Source organism: Eucyclogobius newberryi, unplaced genomic scaffold, assembly GCF_026437365.1.
Source record: "Eucyclogobius newberryi isolate DKJ021-1_F unplaced genomic scaffold, fEucNew1.0.hap1 SCAF_229, whole genome shotgun sequence".
NCBI lineage: Eukaryota > Metazoa > Chordata > Actinopteri > Gobiiformes > Gobiidae > Eucyclogobius > Eucyclogobius newberryi.
Window position 1 is genome coordinate 101,588 of NW_027315867.1, and position 25,913 is coordinate 127,500.

A 25,913-nucleotide genomic window follows, 5' to 3' on the forward strand; every position below is an offset into this window, starting at 1 on the left:
TGCAGATCGTTAGCCTCATGTTCTCTGGTGTTCTTGCAGATCGTTAGCCTCATGTTCTCTGGTGTTATCGCAGATCGTTAGCCTCATGTTCTCTGGTGCTCTTGCAGATCGTTAGCTTCATGTTCTCTGGTGTTATTGCAGATCGTTAGCTTCATGTTCTCTGGTGTTCTTGCAGATCGTTAGCTTCATGTTCTCTGGTGTTATTGCAGATCGTTAGCTTCATGTTCTCTGGTGTTCTTGCAGATCGTTAGCCTCATGTTCTCTGGTGTTCTTGCAGATCGTTAGCCTCATGTTCTCTGGTGTTCTTGCAGATCGTTAGCCTCATGTTCTCTGGTGTTCTCGCAGATCGTTAGCCTCATGTTCTCTGGTGTTCTTGCAGATCGTTAGCCTCATGTTCTCTGGCGTTCTTGCAGATCGTTAGCCTCATGTTCTCTGGTGTTCTTGCAGATTGTTAGCCTCATGTTCTCTGGCGTTCTTGCAGATCGTTAGCCTCATGTTCTCTGGTGTTCTTGCAGATCTTTAGCCTCATGTTCTCCAGTGTTCTTGCAGATCGTTAGCCTCATGTTCTCTGGCGTTCTTGCAGATCGTTAGCCTCATGTTCTCTGGTGTTCTTGCAGATCTTTAGCCTCATGTTCTCCAGTGTTCTTGCAGATCGTTAGCCTCATGTTCTCTGGTGTTATTGCAGATCGTTAGCTTCATGTTCTCTGGTGTTCTCGCAGATCGTTAGCCTCATGTTCTCTGGTGTTCTTGCAGATCGTTAGCCTCATGTTCTCTGGTGTTCTTGCAGATCGTTAGCCTCATGTTCTCTGGTGTTCTTGCAGATCGTTAGCCTCATGTTCTCTGGTGTTCTTGCAGATCGTTAGCCTCATGTTCTCTGGTGTTCTTGCAGATCGTTAGCTTCATGTTCTCCTCACAATCACATGTATTTACTGAAGATGAAAGTCCAACAGAAGATCAGCCGCTTCATCTTTTCTTTGGAGAATCGAAGCGTTTTGTGAAGACGAGAAAATGAGAAAAATGATCTTTGTGTTTGAAGATAAAAAGAAAAGGATTTAGAAATGAATGAACCAAACTCATTATTCTGAACAAATGCTTGTGAAGACAGAAAATAGAGTTTACAATAAATCTGAAGAGTCTAAGTCCAGACCAGGTCCAGGTCCAGGTCCAGGTTCAGACCAGGTCCAGGTCCAGGTTCAGACCAGGTCCAGGTCCAGACCAGGTCCAGGTTCAGACCAGGTCCAGGTTCAGACCAGGTCCAGGTCCAGGTTCAGACCAGGTCCAGGTCCAGGTCCAGACCAGGTCCAGGTCCAGGTCCAGGTCCAGAATATGTGTGTGAGTGTTTGTTTTAATTTTGGAACGATCCAAAGCCTGTTGGTCCCGCCCTCTTCTGCTTCATACCCAATCACAGGACTTAATCTGCTCTTTACACATAAAGACAAAATGAGTGTCAATAAAAAGACAACAATTCAAATATGTCTCTAACACTTTTATTGAACCTATTTTTGGCTGGGGCCCGGCACGGCCCAAAGGTGCGACGTAGGGCCTGAATCATCGATGTGGGGCCGTGCTTCTGTGGACCACCTGCAGGAGGCTCGTGAGGGCCCGGTGCAGAGAGAATGTGGCAGCAGTCGAAGGGGGGGGCCTCGACGACCGGATATCTGCTCACAGAATCTGGCTCTGGGGACATGGAACGTCTCCTCGCTGAGGGACGGAGCCTGAGCTGGTGCGAGAGGTCGAGCGGTTCCGACTAGATGTAGTCGGCCTCATCTCCACGCCCAGTTTGGGCTCTGGGCCCTCTTGGAGAAGAGCCGGACCCTCCTGGAGACCGGACCCTCCTGGAGAAGAGCCGGACCCTCCTGGAGAGCCAGGACCAGGACCAGGACCAGGACCAGGACCAGGACCAGGACCAGGACCAGGACCAGGACCAGGACCAGGACCAGGACCAGGACCAGGACCAGGACCAGGGTCGGGGCCAGTCTTGGTCTGGAGGACTTGGGTCTTTCTCGTTGCTACTGGCGATGAGTCAAACACACTTTGAACTCCAGCTTTTCTCTGTTTGAGTGAAGATTATTGACGTTTATGAAAGACGAACATCTGAAGAAAGTGTTTCGTGGAGAAAACGATAAAAGAACAAGAAGCAGAAACAAATCATCTTTAACGCTGGATATTTTATACATGAAAATCACATGTTTCCAGGCGTAATTCTGGCTTTTTTCAAACAATAAATACATCGAAACTGACTTTGAACAAGTAAAAGTGCAGCTTTTTCTATTGAATGTTAAATAAATTATGATAAAGAGTCAAGAAAAATTGGCAAATATTTTTTATTGACAGAGGTTTGACTCCAGATCCAGATCCAGATCCAGGTTCAGATCCAGGTCCAGGTCCAGATCCAGATCCAGGTCCAGGTCCAGGTCCAGGTCCAGGTCCAGGTCCAGGTCCAGGTATGTGTCTCTTTTCTCAAAGTAGAAGTTGAGTCGAGCTGCAGCGTAACTGAAAGAGAACAGACAGTGTGTAAAGAAAGGTTTGAATAAAGAGAGAAGTGCTGTGTAAAGAAAGGTTTAAATAAAGAGAGACCTGCTGTGTAAAGAAAGGTTTGAATAAAGAGAGAACCTGCTGTGTAAAGAAAGGTTTAAATAAAGAGAGAACCTGCTGTGTAAAGAAAGGTTTAAATAAAGAGAGAACCTGCTGTGTAAAGAAAGGTTTAAATAAAGAGAGACCTGCTGTGTAAAGAAAGGTTTAAATAAAGAGAGAACCTGCTGTGTAAAGAAAGGTTTGAATAAAGAGAGACCTGCTGTGTAAAGAAAGGTTTAAATAAAGAGAGAACCTGCTGTGTAAAGAAAGGTTTAAATAAAGAGAGACCTGCTGTGTAAAGAAAGGTTTAAATAAAGAGAGAACCTGCTGTGTAAAGAAAGGTTTAAATAAAGAGAGACCTGCTGTGTAAAGAAAGGTTTAAATAAAGAGAGAACCTGCTGTGTAAAGAAAGGTTTAAATAAAGAGAGACCTGCTGTGTAAAGAAAGGTTTGAATAAAGAGAGAACCTGCTGTGTAAAGAAAGGTTTAAATAAAGAGAGAACCTGCTGTGTAAAGAAAGGTTTAAATAAAGAGAGACCTGCTGTGTAAAGAAAGGTTTAAATAAAGAGAGACCTGCTGTGTAAAGAAAGGTTTGAATAAAGAGAGACCTGCTGTGTAAAGAAAGGTTTAAATAAAGAGAGACCTGCTGTGTAAAGAAAGGTTTGAATAAAGAGAGACCTGCTGTGTAAAGAAAGGTTTAAATAAAGAGAGAACCTGCTGTGTAAAGAAAGGTTTAAATAAAGAGAGACCTGCTGTGTAAAGAAAGGTTTAAATAAAGAGAGAACCTGCTGTGTAAAGAAAGGTTTGAATAAAGAGAGAACCTGCTGTGTAAAGAAAGGTTTAAATAAAGAGAGACCTGCTGTGTAAAGAAAGGTTTAAATAAAGAGACACCTGCTGTGTAAAGAAAGGTTTAAATAAAGAGAGAACCTGCTGTGTAAAGAAAGGTTTAAATAAAGAGAGAACCTGCTGTGTAAAGAAAGGTTTAAATAAAGAGACACCTGCTGTGTAAAGAAAGGTTTAAATAAAGAGAGAACCTGCTGTGTAAAGAAAGGTTTAAATAAAGAGAGACCTGCTGTGTAAAGAAAGGTTTAAATAAAGAGAGAACCTGCTGTGTAAAGAAAGGTTTAAATAAAGAGAGAAGTGCTGTGTAAAGAAAGGTTTAAATAAAGAGAGACCTGCTGTGTAAAGAAAGGTTTAAATAAAGAGAGAACCTGCTGTGTAAAGAAAGGTTTAAATAAAGAGAGAACCTGCTGTGTAAAGAAAGGTTTAAATAAAGAGAGAACCTGCTGTGTAAAGAAAGGTTTAAATAAAGAGAGAACCTGCTGTGTAAAGAAAGGTTTAAATAAAGAGAGAACCTGCTGTGTAAAGAAAGGTTTAAATAAAGAGAGAACCTGCTGTGTAAAGAAAGGTTTAAATAAAGAGAGAACCTGCTGTGTAAAGAAAGGTTTAAATAAAGAGAGACCTGCTGTGTAAAGAAAGGTTTAAAGAAAGAGTGAACCTGCTGTGTAAAGAAAGGTTTAAATAAAGAGAGAACCTGCTGTGTAAAGAAAGGTTTAAATAAAGAGAGAACCTGCTGTGTAAAGAAAGGTTTAAATAAAGAGAGAACCTGCTGTGTAAAGAAAGGTTTAAATAAAGAGAGACCTGCTGTGTAAAGAAAGGTTTAAATAAAGAGAGAACCTGCTGTGTAAAGAAAGGTTTAAATAAAGAGAGAACCTGCTGTGTAAAGAAAGGTTTAAATAAAGAGAGACCTGCTGTGTAAAGAAAGGTTTAAATAAAGAGGGAACCTGCTGTGTAAAGAAAGGTTTAAATAAAGAGAGAACCTGCTGTGTAAAGAAAGGTTTAAATAAAGAGAGAAGTGCTGTGTAAAGAAAGGTTTAAATAAAGAGAGACCCTGCTGTGTAAAGAAAGGTTTAAATAAAGAGAGAACCTGCTGTGTAAAGAAAGGTTTAAATAAAGAGAGACCTGCTGTGTAAAGAAAGGTTTAAATAAAGAGACACCTGCTGTGTAAAGAAAGGTTTAAATAAAGAGAGAACCTGCTGTGTAAAGAAAGGTTTAAATAAAGAGAGAAGTGCTGTGTAAAGAAAGGTTTAAATAAAGAGAGAACCTGCTGTGTAAAGAAAGGTTTAAATAAAGAGAGACCTGCTGTGTAAAGAAAGGTTTAAATAAAGAGAGACCTGCTGTGTAAAGAAAGGTTTAAATAAAGAGAGACCTGCTGTGTAAAGAAAGGTTTAAATAAAGAGAGACCTGCTGTGTAAAGAAAGGTTTGAATAAAGAGAGAACCTGCTGTGTAAAGAAAGGTTTAAATAAAGAGAGACCTGCTGTGTAAAGAAAGGTTTAAATAAAGAGAGACCTGCTGAAGTCGAAGTCGATGGTGGAAAACCTGGACTGAAGCACCGCCCACATCCCCCAGAACAGGTTAGAGGCCTGAAACACACACACGGGACACTGGGACATGTGTCTAAGGACACGGGACACTGGGACATGTGTCTAAGGACACGGGACACTGGGACGTACACGGGACACTGGGACATGTGTCTAAGGACACAGGACACTGGGACATGTGTCTAAGGACACAGGACACTGGGACATGTGTCTAAGGACACAGGACACTGGGACATGTGTCTAAGGACACGGGACACTAGGACATGTGTCTAAGGACACGGGACACTGGGACATGTGTCTAAGGACACAGGACACTGGGACATGTGTGTAAAGACACGGGACACTGGGACATGTGTCTAAGGACACGGGACACTGGGACATGTGTCTAAGGGGACATGTGTCTAAGGACACGGGACACTGGGACATTTGTCTAAGGACACGGGACACTGGGACATGTGTCTAAGGACACGGGACACTGGGACATGTGTCTAAGGACACGGGACACTGGGACATGTGTCTAAGGACACGGGACACTGGGACATGTGTCTAAGGGGATATGTGTCTAAGGACACGGGACACTGGGACATGTGTCTAAGGGGACATGTGTCTAAGGACACGGGACACTGGGACATGTGTCTAAGGACACGGGACACTGGGACATGTGTCTAAGGGGACATGTGTCTAAGGACACGGGACACTGGGACATGTGTCTAAGGACACGGGACACTGGGACATGTGTCTAAGGACAGGGGACACTGGGACATGTGTAAGGACACGGGACACTGGGACATGTGTCTAAGGACAGGGGACACTGGGACATGTGTAAGGACAGGGGACACTGGGACATGTGTAAGGACACGGGACACTGGGACATGTGTAAGGACACGGGACACTGGGACATGTGTAAGGACACGGGACACTGGGACATGTGTCTAAGGACACGGGACACTGGGACATGTGTCTAAGGACACGGGACACTGGGACATGTGTAAGGACACGGGACACTGGGACATGTGTAAGGACACGGGACACTGGGACATGTGTCTAAGGACACGGGACACTGGGACATGTGTAAGGACACGGGACACTGGGACATGTGTAAGGACACGGGACACTGGGACATGTGTAAGGACACGGGACACTGGGTGTTAGGTTTGGGCACTTTTCCTCCCTATTTGTTATAATAATATTTTGTCTGTTCAGTTTTTGTCTAATGATCTGTTTAGTTTTGTTATTAGATTGGCCCCCGGCCGCGGGCCGCGCCCTGGAGCCTTTAAATGGAGACCGGATGGGCTCATGGCTCTCTCAGCTCGGCTCCGCCCATCCCGCTACGGTCCCGCTTCGTGGACGCACCGGGCTGGCCTGCTCCCAGCTGGCTCTCAGTAGCAGTAGCATTAGCCTGTTTTGTTTGGCCTGGTGGGACCGGTCGTCCCATTTTCACTTTTGTTTGGGGCTGGATTGTGGGTTTGGTGTGTCCTTCTTTTTGTAATTTAGTTAGAGGTGTCGGCACCGGCTTCGACGGCCCTATACGGGGCTGGCCCGGTGTCGCTCCCATTTTATTTCTGTTTGGCTGGTCCACCAGGTCCACCTCTCTTTTTATAACTTTGGGGTGATTTTTAGGGCACGAGGGTTCGGGAGTTCGCATTTATATTGGTGAAAAACCTAATAAACTTGTTGAAACTTGCCTTCGTCTCCGTTTAAATATGTTAAACCTCTTCAGGGTCATAACACTGGGACATTTGTCTAAGGACATGGGACACAGTGACGAGAGACGAGAGACGCGAGAACGAGAGACGCGAGAACGAGAGACAAGAGCGAGAGACAAGAGTTCATACCCTTCTTGACCTCACGACATTCAAGACCTTCATGACCTCATGACCTTCACATGGGGCAGTAAAACTCCAGTGCTGACCTCGTCCACATGGGGCAGTAACACTCCAGTGATGACCTCGTCCACATGGGGCAGTAAAACTCCAGTGCGGACCTCGTCCACATGGGGCAGTAAAACTCCAGTGCGGACCTCGTCCACATGGGGCAGTAAAACTCCAGTGATGACCTCGTCCACATGGGGCAGTAAAACTCCAGTGCGGACCTCGTCCACATGGGGCAGTAACACTCCAGTGCTGACCTCGTCCACATGGGGCAGTAACACTCCAGTGATGACCTCGTCCACATGGGGCAGTAAAACTCCAGTGCGGACCTCGTCCACATGGGGCAGTAACACTCCAGTGCTGACCTCGTCCACATGGGGCAGTAACACTCCAGTGATGACCTCGTCCACATGGGGCAGTAATACTCCAGTGATGACCTCGTCCACATGGGGCAGTAATACTCCAGTGATGACCTCGTCCACATGGGCAGTAACACTCCAGTGATGACCTCGTCCACATGGGGCAGTAACACTCCAGTGATGACCTCGTCCACATGGGGCAGTAACACTCCAGTGCTGACCTCGTCCACATGGGGCAGTAAAACTCCAGTGCGGACCTCGTCCACATGGGGCAGTAAAACTCCAGTGATGACCTCGTCCACATGGGGCAGTAAAACTCCAGTGCGGACCTCGTCCACATGGGGCAGTAACACTCCAGTGCTGACCTCGTCCACATGGGGCAGTAACACTCCAGTGATGACCTCGTCCACATGGGGCAGTAAAACTCCAGTGCGGACCTCGTCCACATGGGGCAGTAACACTCCAGTGCTGACCTCGTCCACATGGGGCAGTAACACTCCAGTGATGACCTCGTCCACATGGGGCAGTAATACTCCAGTGATGACCTCGTCCACATGGGGCAGTAATACTCCAGTGATGACCTCGTCCACATGGGCAGTAACACTCCAGTGATGACCTCGTCCACATGGGGCAGTAACACTCCAGTGATGACCTCGTCCACATGGGGCAGTAACACTCCAGTGCTGACCTCGTCCACATGGGGCAGTAACACTCCAGTGCTGACCTCGTCCACATGGGGCAGTAACACTCCAGTGATGACCTCGTCCACATGGGGCAGTAACAGTCCAGTGATGACCTCGTCCACATGGGGCAGTAACAGTCCAGTGATGACCTCGTCCACATGGGGCAGTAACACTCCAGTGATGACCTCGTCCACATGGGGCAGTAACAATCCAGTGATGACCTCGTCCACATGGGGCAGTAACACTCCAGTGATGACCTTGTCCACATGGGGCAGTAACACTCCAGTGATGACATCGTCCACATGGGGCAGTAATACTCCAGTGATGACCTCGTCCACATGGGGCAGTAACACTCCAGTGATGACCTCGTCCACATGGGGCAGTAACACTCCAATGATGACCTCGTCCACATGGGGCAGTAACATTCCAGTGATGACCTCGTCCACATGGGCCAGTAACACTCCAGTGATGACCTCGTCCACATGGGGCAGTAAAACTCCAGTGCTGACCTCGTCCACATGGGGCAGTAACACTCCAGTGATGACCTCGTCCACATGGGGCAGTAACACTCCAGTTATGACCTCGTCCACATGGGGCAGTAACATTCTGGTGCTGACCTCGTCCACATGGGGCAGTAACACTCCAGTGATGACCTCGTCCACATGGGGCAGTAACACTCCAGTGATGACCTCGTCCACATGGGGCAGTAACACTCCAGTGATGACCTCGTCCACATGGGGCAGTAACACTCCAGTGATGACCTCGTCCACATGGGCCAGTAACACTCCAGTGATGACCTCGTCCACATGGGGCAGTAAAACTCCAGTGCGGACCTCGTCCACATGGGGCAGTAACACTCCAGTGCTGACCTCGTCCACATGGGGCAGTAACACTCCAGTGATGACCTCGTCCACATGGGGCAGTAATACTCCAGTGATGACCTCGTCCACATGGGGCAGTAATACTCCAGTGATGACCTCGTCCACATGGGCAGTAACACTCCAGTGATGACCTCGTCCACATGGGGCAGTAACACTCCAGTGATGACCTCGTCCACATGGGGCAGTAACACTCCAGTGCTGACCTCGTCCACATGGGGCAGTAACACTCCAGTGCTGACCTCGTCCACATGGGGCAGTAACACTCCAGTGATGACCTCGTCCACATGGGGCAGTAACAGTCCAGTGATGACCTCGTCCACATGGGGCAGTAACAGTCCAGTGATGACCTCGTCCACATGGGGCAGTAACACTCCAGTGATGACCTCGTCCACATGGGGCAGTAACACTCCAGTGATGACCTCGTCCACATGGGGCAGTAACACTCCAGTGATGACCTTGTCCACATGGGGCAGTAACACTCCAGTGATGACATCGTCCACATGGGGCAGTAATACTCCAGTGATGACCTCGTCCACATGGGGCAGTAACACTCCAGTGATGACCTCGTCCACATGGGGCAGTAACACTCCAATGATGACCTCGTCCACATGGGGCAGTAACACTCCAGTGATGACCTCGTCCACATGGGCCAGTAACACTCCAGTGATGACCTCGTCCACATGGGGCAGTAAAACTCCAGTGCTGACCTCGTCCACATGGGGCAGTAACACTCCAGTGATGACCTCGTCCACATGGGGCAGTAACACTCCAGTTATGACCTCGTCCACATGGGGCAGTAACATTCTGGTGCTGACCTCGTCCACATGGGGCAGTAACACTCCAGTGATGACCTCGTCCACATGGGGCAGTAACACTCCAGTGATGACCTCGTCCACATGGGGCAGTAACACTCCAGTGATGACCTCGTCCACATGGGGCAGTAACACTCCAGTGATGACCTCGTCCACATGGGCCAGTAACACTCCAGTGATGACCTCGTCCACATGGGGCAGTAAAACTCCAGTGCTGACCTCGTCCACATGGGGCAGTAACACTCCAGTGATGACCTCGTCCACATGGGGCAGTAACACTCCAGTTATGACCTCGTCCACATGGGGCAGTAACATTCTGGTGCTGACCTCGTCCACATGGGGCAGTAACACTCCAGTGATGACCTCGTCCACATGGGGCAGTAACACTCCAGTGATGACCTCGTCCACATGGGGCAGTAACACTCCAGTGCTGACCTCGTCCACATGGGGCAGTAACACTCCAGTGATGACCTCGTCCACATGGGGCAGTAACAGTCCAGTGATGACCTCGTCCACATGGGGCAGTAACAGTCCAGTGATGACCTCGTCCACATGGGGCAGTAACACTCCAGTGATGACCTCGTCCACATGGGGCAGTAACACTCCAGTGATGACCTCGTCCACATGGGGCAGTAACACTCCAGTGATGACCTTGTCCACATGGGGCAGTAACACTCCAGTGATGACATCGTCCACATGGGGCAGTAATACTCCAGTGATGACCTCGTCCACATGGGGCAGTAACACTCCAGTGATGACCTCGTCCACATGGGGCAGTAACATTCCGGTGCTGACCTCGTCCACATGGGGCAGTAACACTCCAGTGATGACCTCGTCCACATGGGGCAGTAGCACTCCAGTTATGACCTCGTCCACATGGGGCAGTAACACTCCAGTGATGACCTCGTCCACAAGGGGCAGTAACATTCCGGTGATGACCTCGTCCACATGGGGCAGTAACACTCCAGTGATGACCTCGTCCACATGGGGCAGTAACACTCCAGTGATGACCTCGTCCACATGGGGCAGTAACACTCCAGTGATGACTTCGTCCACATGGGGCAGTAACACTCCAGTGCTGACCTCGTCCACATGGGGCAGTAACACTCCAGTGAGGACCTCGTCCACGTGGGGCAGTAACACTCCGGTGATGACCTCGTCCACATGGGGCAGTAACATTCCGGTGCTGACCTCGTCCACATGGGGCAGTAACACTCCGGTAATGACCTCGTCCACATGGGGCAGTAACATTCCGGTGCTGACCTCGTCCACATGGGGCAGTAACGCTCCAGTGATGACCTCGTCCACATGGGGCAGTAACACTCCAGTGATGACCTCGTCCACATGGGGCAGTAACATTCCGGTGCTGACCTCGTCCACATGGGGCAGTAACACTCCAGTGATGACCTCGTCCACATGGGGCAGTAACATTCCGGTGCTGACCTCGTCCACATGGGGCAGTAACATTCCGGTGCTGACCTCGTCCACATGGGGAAGTAACATTCCGGTGCTGACCTCGTCCACATGGGGCAGTAACTCTCCAGTGATGACCTCGTCCACATGGGGCAGTAACACTCCAGTGATGACCTCGTCCACATGGGGCAGTAACACTCCAGTGCTGACCTCGTCCACATTGGGCAGTAACATTCCGGTGCTGACCTCGTCCACAAGGGTGCAGTAACATTCCGGTGCTGACCTCGTCCACATGGGGCAGTAACACTCCAGTGATGACTTCGTCCACATGGGGCAGTAACACTCCAGTGATGACCTCGTCCACATGGGGCAGTAACATTCCGGTGCTGACCTCGTCCACATGGGGCAGTAACACTCCAGTGATGACCTCGTCCACATGGGGCAGTAACACTCCAGTGCTGACCTCGTCCACATGGGGCAGTAACACTCCAGTGCTGACCTCGTCCACATGGGGCAGTAACACTCCAGTGATGACCTCGTCCACATGGGGCAGTAATACTCCAGTGATGACCTCGTCCACATGGGGCAGTAATACTCCAGTGATGACCTCGTCCACATGGGGCAGTAACACTCCAGTGATGACCTCGTCCACATGGGGCAGTAACACTCCAGTGCTGACCTCGTCCACATGGGGCAGTAACACTCCAGTGCTGACCTCGTCCACATGGGGCAGTAACACTCCAGTGCTGACCTCGTCCACATGGGGCAGTAACACTCCAGTGATGACCTCGTCCACATGGGGCAGTAATACTCCAGTGATGACCTCGTCCACATGGGGCAGTAACACTCCAGTGATGACCTCGTCCACATGGGGCAGTAACAATCCAGTGATGACCTCGTCCACATGGGGCAGTAACACTCCAGTGATGACCTTGTCCACATGGGGCAGTAACACTCCAGTGATGACATCGTCCACATGGGGCAGTAATACTCCAGTGATGACCTCGTCCACATGGGGCAGTAACACTCCAGTGATGACCTCGTCCACATGGGGCAGTAACACTCCAATGATGACCTCGTCCACATGGGGCAGTAACACTCCAGTGATGACCTCGTCCACATGGGCCAGTAACACTCCAGTGATGACCTCGTCCACATGGGGCAGTAAAACTCCAGTGCTGACCTCGTCCACATGGGGCAGTAACACTCCAGTGATGACCTCGTCCACATGGGGCAGTAACACTCCAGTTATGACCTCGTCCACATGGGGCAGTAACATTCTGGTGCTGACCTCGTCCACATGGGGCAGTAACACTCCAGTGATGACCTCGTCCACATGGGGCAGTAACACTCCAGTGATGACCTCGTCCACATGGGGCAGTAACACTCCAGTGATGACCTCGTCCACATGGGGCAGTAACACTCCAGTGATGACCTCGTCCACATGGGCCAGTAACACTCCAGTGATGACCTCGTCCACATGGGGCAGTAAAACTCCAGTGCGGACCTCGTCCACATGGGGCAGTAACACTCCAGTGCTGACCTCGTCCACATGGGGCAGTAACACTCCAGTGATGACCTCGTCCACATGGGGCAGTAATACTCCAGTGATGACCTCGTCCACATGGGGCAGTAATACTCCAGTGATGACCTCGTCCACATGGGCAGTAACACTCCAGTGATGACCTCGTCCACATGGGGCAGTAACACTCCAGTGCTGACCTCGTCCACATGGGGCAGTAACACTCCAGTGCTGACCTCGTCCACATGGGGCAGTAACACTCCAGTGATGACCTCGTCCACATGGGGCAGTAACAGTCCAGTGATGACCTCGTCCACATGGGGCAGTAACAGTCCAGTGATGACCTCGTCCACATGGGGCAGTAACACTCCAGTGATGACCTCGTCCACATGGGGCAGTAACACTCCAGTGATGACCTCGTCCACATGGGGCAGTAACACTCCAGTGATGACCTTGTCCACATGGGGCAGTAACACTCCAGTGATGACATCGTCCACATGGGGCAGTAATACTCCAGTGATGACCTCGTCCACATGGGGCAGTAACACTCCAGTGATGACCTCGTCCACATGGGGCAGTAACACTCCAATGATGACCTCGTCCACATGGGGCAGTAACACTCCAGTGATGACCTCGTCCACATGGGCCAGTAACACTCCAGTGATGACCTCGTCCACATGGGGCAGTAAAACTCCAGTGCTGACCTCGTCCACATGGGGCAGTAACACTCCAGTGATGACCTCGTCCACATGGGGCAGTAACACTCCAGTTATGACCTCGTCCACATGGGGCAGTAACATTCTGGTGCTGACCTCGTCCACATGGGGCAGTAACACTCCAGTGATGACCTCGTCCACATGGGGCAGTAACACTCCAGTGATGACCTCGTCCACATGGGGCAGTAACACTCCAGTGATGACCTCGTCCACATGGGGCAGTAACACTCCAGTGATGACCTCGTCCACATGGGCCAGTAACACTCCAGTGATGACCTCGTCCACATGGGGCAGTAAAACTCCAGTGCTGACCTCGTCCACATGGGGCAGTAACACTCCAGTGATGACCTCGTCCACATGGGGCAGTAACACTCCAGTTATGACCTCGTCCACATGGGGCAGTAACATTCTGGTGCTGACCTCGTCCACATGGGGCAGTAACACTCCAGTGATGACCTCGTCCACATGGGGCAGTAACACTCCAGTGATGACCTCGTCCACATGGGGCAGTAACACTCCAGTGCTGACCTCGTCCACATGGGGCAGTAACACTCCAGTGATGACCTCGTCCACATGGGGCAGTAACAGTCCAGTGATGACCTCGTCCACATGGGGCAGTAACAGTCCAGTGATGACCTCGTCCACATGGGGCAGTAACACTCCAGTGATGACCTCGTCCACATGGGGCAGTAACACTCCAGTGATGACCTCGTCCACATGGGGCAGTAACACTCCAGTGATGACCTTGTCCACATGGGGCAGTAACACTCCAGTGATGACATCGTCCACATGGGGCAGTAATACTCCAGTGATGACCTCGTCCACATGGGGCAGTAACACTCCAGTGATGACCTCGTCCACATGGGGCAGTAACATTCCGGTGCTGACCTCGTCCACATGGGGCAGTAACACTCCAGTGATGACCTCGTCCACATGGGGCAGTAGCAATCCAGTTATGACCTCGTCCACATGGGGCAGTAACACTCCAGTGATGACCTCGTCCACAAGGGGCAGTAACATTCCGGTGATGACCTCGTCCACATGGGGCAGTAACACTCCAGTGATGACCTCGTCCACATGGGGCAGTAACACTCCAGTGATGACCTCGTCCACATGGGGCAGTAACACTCCAGTGATGACTTCGTCCACATGGGGCAGTAACACTCCAGTGCTGACCTCGTCCACATGGGGCAGTAACACTCCAGTGAGGACCTCGTCCACGTGGGGCAGTAACACTCCGGTGATGACCTCGTCCACATGGGGCAGTAACATTCCGGTGCTGACCTCGTCCACATGGGGCAGTAACACTCCGGTAATGACCTCGTCCACATGGGGCAGTAACATTCCGGTGCTGACCTCGTCCACATGGGGCAGTAACGCTCCAGTGATGACCTCGTCCACATGGGGCAGTAACACTCCAGTGATGACCTCGTCCACATGGGGCAGTAACATTCCGGTGCTGACCTCGTCCACATGGGGCAGTAACATTCCGGTGCTGACCTCGTCCACATGGGGAAGTAACATTCCGGTGCTGACCTCGTCCACATGGGGCAGTAACTCTCCAGTGATGACCTCGTCCACATGGGGCAGTAACACTCCAGTGATGACCTCGTCCACATGGGGCAGTAACACTCCAGTGCTGACCTCGTCCACATTGGGCAGTAACATTCCGGTGCTGACCTCGTCCACAAGGGTGCAGTAACATTCCGGTGCTGACCTCGTCCACATGGGGCAGTAACACTCCAGTGATGACTTCGTCCACATGGGGCAGTAACACTCCAGTGATGACCTCGTCCACATGGGGCAGTAACATTCCGGTGCTGACCTCGTCCACATGGGGCAGTAACACTCCAGTGATGACCTCGTCCACATGGGGCAGTAACACTCCAGTGCTGACCTCGTCCACATGGGGCAGTAACACTCCAGTGCTGACCTCGTCCACATGGGGCAGTAACACTCCAGTGATGACCTCGTCCACATGGGGCAGTAATACTCCAGTGATGACCTCGTCCACATGGGGCAGTAATACTCCAGTGATGACCTCGTCCACATGGGGCAGTAACACTCCAGTGATGACCTCGTCCACATGGGGCAGTAACACTCCAGTGCTGACCTCGTCCACATGGGGCAGTAACACTCCAGTGCTGACCTCGTCCACATGGGGCAGTAACACTCCAGTGCTGACCTCGTCCACATGGGGCAGTAACACTCCAGTGATGACCTCGTCCACATGGGGCAGTAATACTCCAGTGATGACCTCGTCCACATGGGGCAGTAACACTCCAGTGATGACCTCGTCCACATGGGGCAGTAACACTCCAGTGCTGACCTCGTCCACATGGGGCAGTAACACTCCGGTGAGGACCTCGTCCACATGGGGCAGTAACACTCTGGTGATGACCTCGTCCACATGGGGCAGTAACACTCCGGTGATGACCTCGTCCACATGGGGCAGTATCATTCCGGTGCTGACCTCGTCCACATGGGGCAGTAACACTCCAGTGATGACCTCGTCCACATGGGGCAGTAACACTCCAGTGATGACCTCGTCCACATGGGGCAGTAACATTCCGGTGCTGACCTCGTCCACATGGGGCAGTAACACTCCGGTGATGACCTCGTCCACATGGGGCAGTAACATTCCGGTGTTGACCTCGTCCACATGGGGCAGTAACACTCCGGTGATGACCTCGTCCACATGGGGCTGTAACATTCCGGTGCTGACCTCGTCCACATGGGGCAGTAACACTCCGGTGATGACCTCGTCCACATGGGGCAGTAACATTCCGGTGCTGACCTCGTCCACATGGGGCAGTAACAGTCCAGTGATGACTTCGTCCACATGGGGCAGTAACACTCCAGTGATGACCTCGTCCACATGGGGCAGTAACATTCCGGTGCGGACCTCGTCCACATGGGGCAGTAACACTCCAGTGATGACCTCGTCCACATGGGGCAGTAACACTCCAGTGATGACCTTGTCCACATGGGGCAGTAACACTCCAGTGATGACCTCGTCCACATGGGGCATTAATACTCCGGTTATGACCTCGTCCACATGGGGCAGTAACATTCCGGTGCTGACCTCGTCCACATGGGCAGTAACACTCCAGTGATGACCTCGTCCACATGGGGCAGTAATACTCCAGTGATGACCTCGTCCACATGGGGCAGTAACACTCCAGTGCTGACCTCGTCCACATGGGGCAGTAACACTCCAGTGATGACCTCGTCCACATGGGGCAGTAACACTCCAGTGATGACCTCGTCCACATGGGGCAGTAACACTCCAGTGATGACCTCGTCCACATGGGGCAGTAACACTCCAGTGATGACCTCGTCCACATGGGGCAGTAACACTCCAGTGATGACCTCGTCCACATGGGGCAGTAATACTCCAGTGATGACCTCGTCCACATGGGGCAGTAACAGTCCAGTGATGACCTCGTCCACATGGGGCAGTAACAGTCCAGTGATGACCTCGTCCACATGGGGCAGTAACACTCCAGTGATGACCTCGTCCACATGGGGCAGTAACACTCCAGTGATGACCTCGTCCACATGGGGCAGTAACACTCCAGTGATGACCTTGTCCACATGGGGCAGTAACACTCCAGTGATGACATCGTCCACATGGGGCAGTAATACTCCAGTGATGACCTCGTCCACATGGGGCAGTAACACTCCAGTGATGACCTCGTCCACATGGGGCAGTAACACTCCAATGATGACCTCGTCCACATGGGGCAGTAACACTCCAGTGATGACCTCGTCCACATGGGCCAGTAACACTCCAGTGATGACCTCGTCCACATGGGGCAGTAAAACTCCAGTGCTGCCCTCGTCCACATGGGGCAGTAACACTCCAGTGATGACCTCGTCCACATGGGGCAGTAACACTCCAGTTATGACCTCGTCCACATGGGGCAGTAACATTCTGGTGCTGACCTCGTCCACATGGGGCAGTAACACTCCAGTGATGACCTCGTCCACATGGGGCAGTAACACTACAGTGATGACCTCGTCCACATGGGGCAGTAACACTCCAGTGATGACCTCGTCCACATGGGCCAGTAACACTCCAGTGATGACCTCGTCCACATGGGGCAGTAAAACTCTAGTGCTGACCTCGTCCACATGGGGCAGTAACACTCCAGTGATGACCTCGTCCACATGGGGCAGTAACACTCCAGTTATGACCTCGTCCACATGGGGCAGTAACATTCTGGTGCTGACCTCGCCCACATGGGGCAATAACACTCCAGTGATGACCTCGTCCACATGGGGCAGTAACACTCCAGTGATGACCTCGTCCACATGGGGCAGTAACACTCCAGTTCTGACCTCGTCCACATGGGGCAGTAACACTCCAGTGATGACCTTGTCCACATGGGGCAGTAACACTCCAGTGATGACCTCGTCCACATGGGGCAGTAACACTCCAGTGATGACCTCGTCCACATGGGGCAGTAACACTCCAGTGATGACCTTGTCCACATGGGGCAGTAACACTCCAGTGCTGACCTCGTCCACATGGGGCAGTAACACTCCAGTGATGACCTCGTCCACATGGGGCAGTAACAGTCCAGTGATGACCTCGTCCACATGGGGCAGTAACAGTCCAGTGATGACCTCGTCCACATGGGGCAGTAACACTCCAGTGATGACTTCGTCCACATGGGGCAGTAACACTCCAGTGCTGACCTCGTCCAAATGGGGCAGTAACAGTCCAGTGATGACCTCGTCCACATGGGGCAGTAACAGTCCAGTGATGACCTCGTCCACATGGGGCAGTAACACTCCAGTGATGACCTCGTCCACATGGGGCAGTAACACTCCAGTGATGACCTCGTCCACATGGGGCAGTAACACTCCAGTGATGACCTTGTCCACATGGGGCAGTAACACTCCAGTGATGACATCGTCCACATGGGGCAGTAATACTCCAGTGATGACCTCGTCCACATGGGGCAGTAACACTCCAGTGATGACCTCGTCCACATGGGGCAGTAACACTCCAATGATGACCTCGTCCACATGGGGCAGTAACACTCCAGTGATGACCTCGTCCACATGGGCCAGTAACACTCCAGTGATGACCTCGTCCACATGGGGCAGTAAAACTCCAGTGCTGACCTCGTCCACATGGGGCAGTAAAACTCCAGTGATGACCTTGTCCACATGGGGCAGTAACACTCCAGTTATGACCTCGTCCACATGGGGCAGTAACATTCTGGTGCTGACCTCGTCCACATGGGGCAGTAACACTCCAGTGATGACCTCGTCCACATGGGGCAGTAACACTCCAGTGATGACCTCGTCCACATGGGGCAGTAACACTCCAGTGATGACCTCGTCCACATGGGGCAGTAACACTCCAGTGATGACCTCGTCCACATGGGCCAGTAACACTCCAGTGATGACCTCGTCCACATGGGGCAGTAAAACTCTAGTGCTGACCTCGTCCACATGGGGCAGTAACACTCCAGTGATGACCTCGTCCACATGGGGCAGTAACACTCCAGTTATGACCTCGTCCACATGGGGCAGTAACATTCTGGTGCTGACCTCGTCCACATGGGGCAGTAACACTCCAGTGATGACCTCGTCCACATGGGGCAGTAACACTCCAGTGATGACCTCGTCCACATGGGGCAGTAACACTCCAGTGCTGACCTCGTCCACATGGGGCAGTAACACTCCAGTGATGACCTCGTCCACATGGGGCAGTAACACTCCAGTGATGACCTCGTCCACATGGGGCAGTAACACTCCAGTGATGACCTCATCCACATGGGGCAGTAACACTCCAGTTATGACCTCGTCCACATGGGGCAGTAACATTCTGGTGCTGACCTCGTCCACATGGGGCAGTAACACTCCAGTGATGACCTCGTCCACATGGGGCAGTAACACTCCAGTGATGACCTCGTCCACATGGGGCAGTAACACTCCAGTGCTGACCTCGTCCACATGGGGCAGTAACACTCCAGTGATGACCTCGTCCACATGGGGCAGTAACACTCCAGTGATGACCTCGTCCACATGGGGCAGTAACACTCCAGTGATGACCTCGTCCACATGGGGCAGTAACACTCCAGTGATGACCTCGTCCACATGGGGCAGTAACACTCCAGTGATGACCTCGTCCACATGGGGCAGTAACACTCCAGTGATGACCTCGTCCACATGGGGCAGTAACACTCCAGTGATGACATCGTCCACATGGGGCAGTAATACTCCAGTGATGACCTCGTCCACATGGGGCAGTAACACTCCAGTGATGACCTCGTCCACATTGGGCAGTAACATTCCGGTGCTGACCTCGTCCACATGGGGCAGTAACACTCCAGTGATGACCTCGTCCACATGGGGCAGTAGCACTCCAGTTATGACCTCGTCCACATGGGGCAGTAACACTCCAGTGATGACCTCGTCCACAAGGGGCAGTAACACTCCGGTGATGACCTCGTCCACATGGGGCAGTAACACTCCAGTGATGACCTCGTCCACATGGGGCAGTAACACTCCAGTATTGACCTCGTCCACATGGGGCAGTAACACTCCAGTGATGACTTCGTCCACATGGGGCAGTAACACTCCAGTGCTGACCTCGTCCAAATGGGGCAGTAACACTCCAGTGAGGACCTCGTCCACATGGGGCAGTAACACTCCGGTGATGACCTCGTCCACATGGGGCAGTAACATTCCGGTGCTGACCTCGTCCACATGGGGCAGTAACACTCCGGTAATGACCTCGTCCACATGGGGCAGTAACATTCCGGTGCTGACCTCGTCCACATGGGGCAGTAACGCTCCAGTGATGACCTCGTCCACATGGGGCAGTAACACTCCAGTGATGACCTCGTCCACATGGGGCAGTAACATTCCGGTGCTGACCTCGTCCACATGGGGCAGTAACATTCCGGTGCTGACCTCGTCCACATGGGGAAGTAACATTCCGGTGCTGACCTCGTCCACATGGGGCAGTAACACTCCAGTGATGACCTCGTCCACATGGGGCAGTAACACTCCAGTGATGACCTCGTCCACATGGGGCAGTAACACTCCAGTGCTGACCTCGTCCACATTGGGCAGTAACATTCCGGTGCTGACCTCGTCCACAAGGGTGCAGTAACATTCCAGTGATGACTTCGTCCACATGGGGCAGTAACACTCCAGTGCTGACCTCGTCCACATGGGGCAGTAACACTCTGGTGATGACCTCGTCCACATGGGGCAGTAACACTCCGGTGATGACCTCGTCCACATGGGGCAGTATCATTCCGGTGCTGACCTCGTCCACATGGGGCAGTAACACTCCAGTGATGACCTCGTCCACATGGGGCAGTAACGCTCCAGTGATGACCTCGTCCACATGGGGCAGTAACACTCCAGTGATGACCTCGTCCACATGGGGCAGTAACACTCCAGTGATGACCTCGTCCACATGGGGCAGTAACATTCCGGTGCTGACCTCGTCCACATGGGGCAGTAACGCTCCAGTGATGACCTCGTCCACATGGGGCAGTAACACTCCAGTGATGACCTCGTCCACATGGGGCAGTAACATTCCGCTGCTGACCTCGTCCACATGGGGCAGTAACATTCCGGTGCTGACCTCGTCCACATGGGGCAGTAACATTCCGGTGCTGACCTCGTCCACATGGGGCAGTAACACTCCAGTGATGACCTCGTCCACATGGGGCAGTAACACTCCAGTGCTGACCTCATCCACATGGGGCAGTAACACTCCAGTGATGACCTCGTCCACATGGGGCAGTAACACTCCAGTGCTGACCTCGTCCACATGGGGCAGTAACACTCCAGTGATGACCTCGTCCACATGGGGCAGTAATACTCCAGTGATGACCTCGTCCACCTGGGGCAGTAATACTCCAGTGATGACCTCGTCCACATGGGGCAGTAACACTCCAGTGATGACCTCGTCCACATGGGGCAGTAACACTCCAGTGCTGACCTCGTCCACATGGGGCAGTAACACTCCGGTGAGGACCTCGTCCACATGGGGCAGTAATACTCCAGTGCTGACCTCGTCCACATGGGGCAGTAACACTCCAGTGATGACCTCGTCCACATGGGGCAGTAACACTCCAGTGATGACCTCGTCCACATGGGGCAGTAACATTCCGGTGCTGACCTCGTCCACATGGGGCAGTAACACTCCGGTGATGACCTCGTCCACATGGGGCAGTAACATTCCGGTGTTGACCTCGTCCACATGGGGCAGTAACACTCCAGTGATGACTTCGTCCACATGGGGCAGTAACACTCCAGTGCTGACCTCGTCCAAATGGGGCAGTAACAGTCCAGTGATGACCTCGTCCACATGGGGCAGTAACAGTCCAGTGATGACCTCGTCCACATGGGGCAGTAACACTCCAGTGATGACCTCGTCCACATGGGGCAGTAACACTCCAGTGATGACCTCGTCCACATGGGGCAGTAACACTCCAGTGATGACCTTGTCCACATGGGGCAGTAACACTCCAGTGATGACATCGTCCACATGGGGCAGTAATACTCCAGTGATGACCTCGTCCACATGGGGCAGTAACACTCCAGTGATGACCTCGTCCACATGGGGCAGTAACACTCCAATGATGACCTCGTCCACATGGGGCAGTAACACTCCAGTGATGACCTCGTCCACATGGGCCAGTAACACTCCAGTGATGACCTCGTCCACATGGGGCAGTAAAACTCCAGTGCTGACCTCGTCCACATGGGGCAGTAAAACTCCAGTGATGACCTTGTCCACATGGGGCAGTAACACTCCAGTTATGACCTCGTCCACATGGGGCAGTAACATTCTGGTGCTGACCTCGTCCACATGGGGCAGTAACACTCCAGTGATGACCTCGTCCACATGGGGCAGTAACACTCCAGTGATGACCTCGTCCACATGGGGCAGTAACACTCCAGTGATGACCTCGTCCACATGGGGCAGTAACACTCCAGTGATGACCTCGTCCACATGGGCCAGTAACACTCCAGTGATGACCTCGTCCACATGGGGCAGTAAAACTCTAGTGCTGACCTCGTCCACATGGGGCAGTAACACTCCAGTGATGACCTCGTCCACATGGGGCAGTAACACTCCAGTTATGACCTCGTCCACATGGGGCAGTAACATTCTGGTGCTGACCTCGTCCACATGGGGCAGTAACACTCCAGTGATGACCTCGTCCACATGGGGCAGTAACACTCCAGTGATGACCTCGTCCACATGGGGCAGTAACACTCCAGTGCTGACCTCGTCCACATGGGGCAGTAACACTCCAGTGATGACCTCGTCCACATGGGGCAGTAACACTCCAGTGATGACCTCGTCCACATGGGGCAGTAACACTCCAGTGATGACCTCATCCACATGGGGCAGTAACACTCCAGTTATGACCTCGTCCACATGGGGCAGTAACATTCTGGTGCTGACCTCGTCCACATGGGGCAGTAACACTCCAGTGATGACCTCGTCCACATGGGGCAGTAACACTCCAGTGATGACCTCGTCCACATGGGGCAGTAACACTCCAGTGCTGACCTCGTCCACATGGGGCAGTAACACTCCAGTGATGACCTCGTCCACATGGGGCAGTAACAGTCCAGTGATGACCTCGTCCACATGGGGCAGTAACAGTCCAGTGATGACCTCGTCCACATGGGGCAGTAACACTCCAGTGATGACCTCGTCCACATGGGGCAGTAACACTCCAGTGATGACCTCGTCCACATGGGGCAGTAACACTCCAGTGATGACCTCGTCCACATGGGGCAGTAACACTCCAGTGATGACATCGTCCACATGGGGCAGTAATACTCCAGTGATGACCTCGTCCACATGGGGCAGTAACACTCCAGTGATGACCTCGTCCACATTGGGCAGTAACATTCCGGTGCTGACCTCGTCCACATGGGGCAGTAACACTCCAGTGATGACCTCGTCCACATGGGGCAGTAGCACTCCAGTTATGACCTCGTCCACATGGGGCAGTAACACTCCAGTGATGACCTCGTCCACAAGGGGCAGTAACACTCCGGTGATGACCTCGTCCACATGGGGCAGTAACACTCCAGTGATGACCTCGTCCACATGGGGCAGTAACACTCCAGTATTGACCTCGTCCACATGGGGCAGTAACACTCCAGTGATGACTTCGTCCACATGGGGCAGTAACACTCCAGTGCTGACCTCGTCCAAATGGGGCAGTAACACTCCAGTGAGGACCTCGTCCACATGGGGCAGTAACACTCCGGTGATGACCTCGTCCACATGGGGCAGTAACATTCCGGTGCTGACCTCGTCCACATGGGGCAGTAACACTCCGGTAATGACCTCGTCCACATGGGGCAGTAACATTCCGGTGCTGACCTCGTCCACATGGGGCAGTAACGCTCCAGTGATGACCTCGTCCACATGGGGCAGTAACACTCCAGTGATGACCTCGTCCACATGGGGCAGTAACATTCCGGTGCTGACCTCGTCCACATGGGGCAGTAACATTCCGGTGCTGACCTCGTCCACATGGGGCAGTAACATTCCGGTGCTGACCTCGTCCACATGGGGCAGTAACACTCCAGTGATGACCTCGTCCACATGGGGCAGTAACACTCCAGTGATGACCTCGTCCACATGGGGCAGTAACACTCCAGTGCTGACCTCGTCCACATTGGGCAGTAACATTCCGGTGCTGACCTCGTCCACAAGGGTGCAGTAACATTCCAGTGATGACTTCGTCCACATGGGGCAGTAACACTCCAGTGCTGACCTCGTCCACATGGGGCAGTAACACTCTGGTGATGACCTCGTCCACATGGGGCAGTAACACTCCGGTGATGACCTCGTCCACATGGGGCAGTATCATTCCGGTGCTGACCTCGTCCACATGGGGCAGTAACACTCCAGTGATGACCTCGTCCACATGGGGCAGTAACGCTCCAGTGATGACCTCGTCCACATGGGGCAGTAACACTCCAGTGATGACCTCGTCCACATGGGGCAGTAACACTCCAGTGATGACCTCGTCCACATGGGGCAGTAACATTCCGGTGCTGACCTCGTCCACATGGGGCAGTAACGCTCCAGTGATGACCTCGTCCACATGGGGCAGTAACACTCCAGTGATGACCTCGTCCACATGGGGCAGTAACATTCCGCTGCTGACCTCGTCCACATGGGGCAGTAACATTCCGGTGCTGACCTCGTCCACATGGGGCAGTAACATTCCGGTGCTGACCTCGTCCACATGGGGCAGTAACACTCCAGTGATGACCTCGTCCACATGGGGCAGTAACACTCCAGTGCTGACCTCGTCCACATGGGGCAGTAACACTCCAGTGATGACCTCGTCCACATGGGGCAGTAACACTCCAGTGCTGACCTCGTCCACATGGGGCAGTAACACTCCAGTGATGACCTCGTCCACATGGGGCAGTAATACTCCAGTGATGACCTCGTCCACCTGGGGCAGTAATACTCCAGTGATGACCTCGTCCACATGGGGCAGTAACACTCCAGTGATGACCTCGTCCACATGGGGCAGTAACACTCCAGTGCTGACCTCGTCCACATGGGGCAGTAACACTCCGGTGAGGACCTCGTCCACATGGGGCAGTAATACTCCAGTGCTGACCTCGTCCACATGGGGCAGTAACACTCCAGTGATGACCTCGTCCACATGGGGCAGTAACACTCCAGTGATGACCTCGTCCACATGGGGCAGTAACATTCCGGTGCTGACCTCGTCCACATGGGGCAGTAACACTCCGGTGATGACCTCGTCCACATGGGGCAGTAACATTCCGGTGTTGACCTCGTCCACATGGGGCAGTAACACTCCGGTGATGACCTCGTCCACATGGGGCTGTAACATTCCGGTGCTGACCTCGTCCACATGGGGCAGTAACACTCCGGTGATGACCTCGTCCACATGGGGCAGTAACATTCCGGTGCTGACCTCGTCCACATGGGGCAGTAACACTCCAGTGATGACTTCGTCCACATGGGGCAGTAACACTCCAGTGATGACCTCGTCCACATGGGGCAGTAACATTCCGGTGCGGACCTCGTCCACATGGGGCAGTAACACTCCAGTGATGACCTCGTCCACATGGGGCAGTAACACTCCAGTGATGACCTTGTCCACATGGGGCAGTAACACTCCAGTGATGACCTCGTCCACATGGGGCATTAATACTCCGGTTATGACCTCGTCCACATGGGGCAGTAACATTCCGGTGCTGACCTCGTCCACATGGGGCAGTAACACTCCAGTGATGACCTCGTCCACATGGGGCAGTAATACTCCAGTGATGACCTCGTACACATGGGGCAGTAACACTCCAGTGATGACCTCGTCCACATGGGGCAGTAACACTCCAGTGCTGACCTCGTCCACATGGGGCAGTAACACTCCAGTGATGACCTCGTCCACATGGGGCAGTAACACTCCAGTGATGACCTCGTCCACATGGGGCAGTAACACTCCAGTGATGACCTCGTACACATGGGGCAGTAACACTCCAGTGATGACCTCGTCCACATGGGGCAGTAACACTCCAGTGATGACCTCGTCCACATGGGGCAGTAATACTCCGCTGCACTAGTTTAGTCCATTCACAGAATGCACCAGGCCAAAATATGACTCTGGAGAGAGGAGTGGGACAGGGCTGTGCTTGGT

The 25,913-nt window shown here is 52.7% G+C and overlaps 1 protein-coding gene across 1 annotated transcript in view; it reads right to left on the reverse strand.

Annotated features, from left to right (window-relative positions):
- Positions 1-2,321: 2,321 nt before the first annotated feature.
- The window catches only part of LOC140372408 (ethanolamine kinase 1-like), a gene marked incomplete at its 5' end in the record, with an annotated part of 24,704 nt that continues 1,112 nt past the window's right edge, over positions 2,322-25,913 (reverse strand). The window contains 2 exons of the mRNA XM_072459506.1: positions 2,322-2,493; positions 4,924-4,997. Of these exons, the coding sequence (XP_072315607.1) occupies positions 2,325-2,493; positions 4,924-4,997 (243 nt within the window). The remainder of the gene's footprint in view (positions 2,494-4,923; positions 4,998-25,913) is intronic.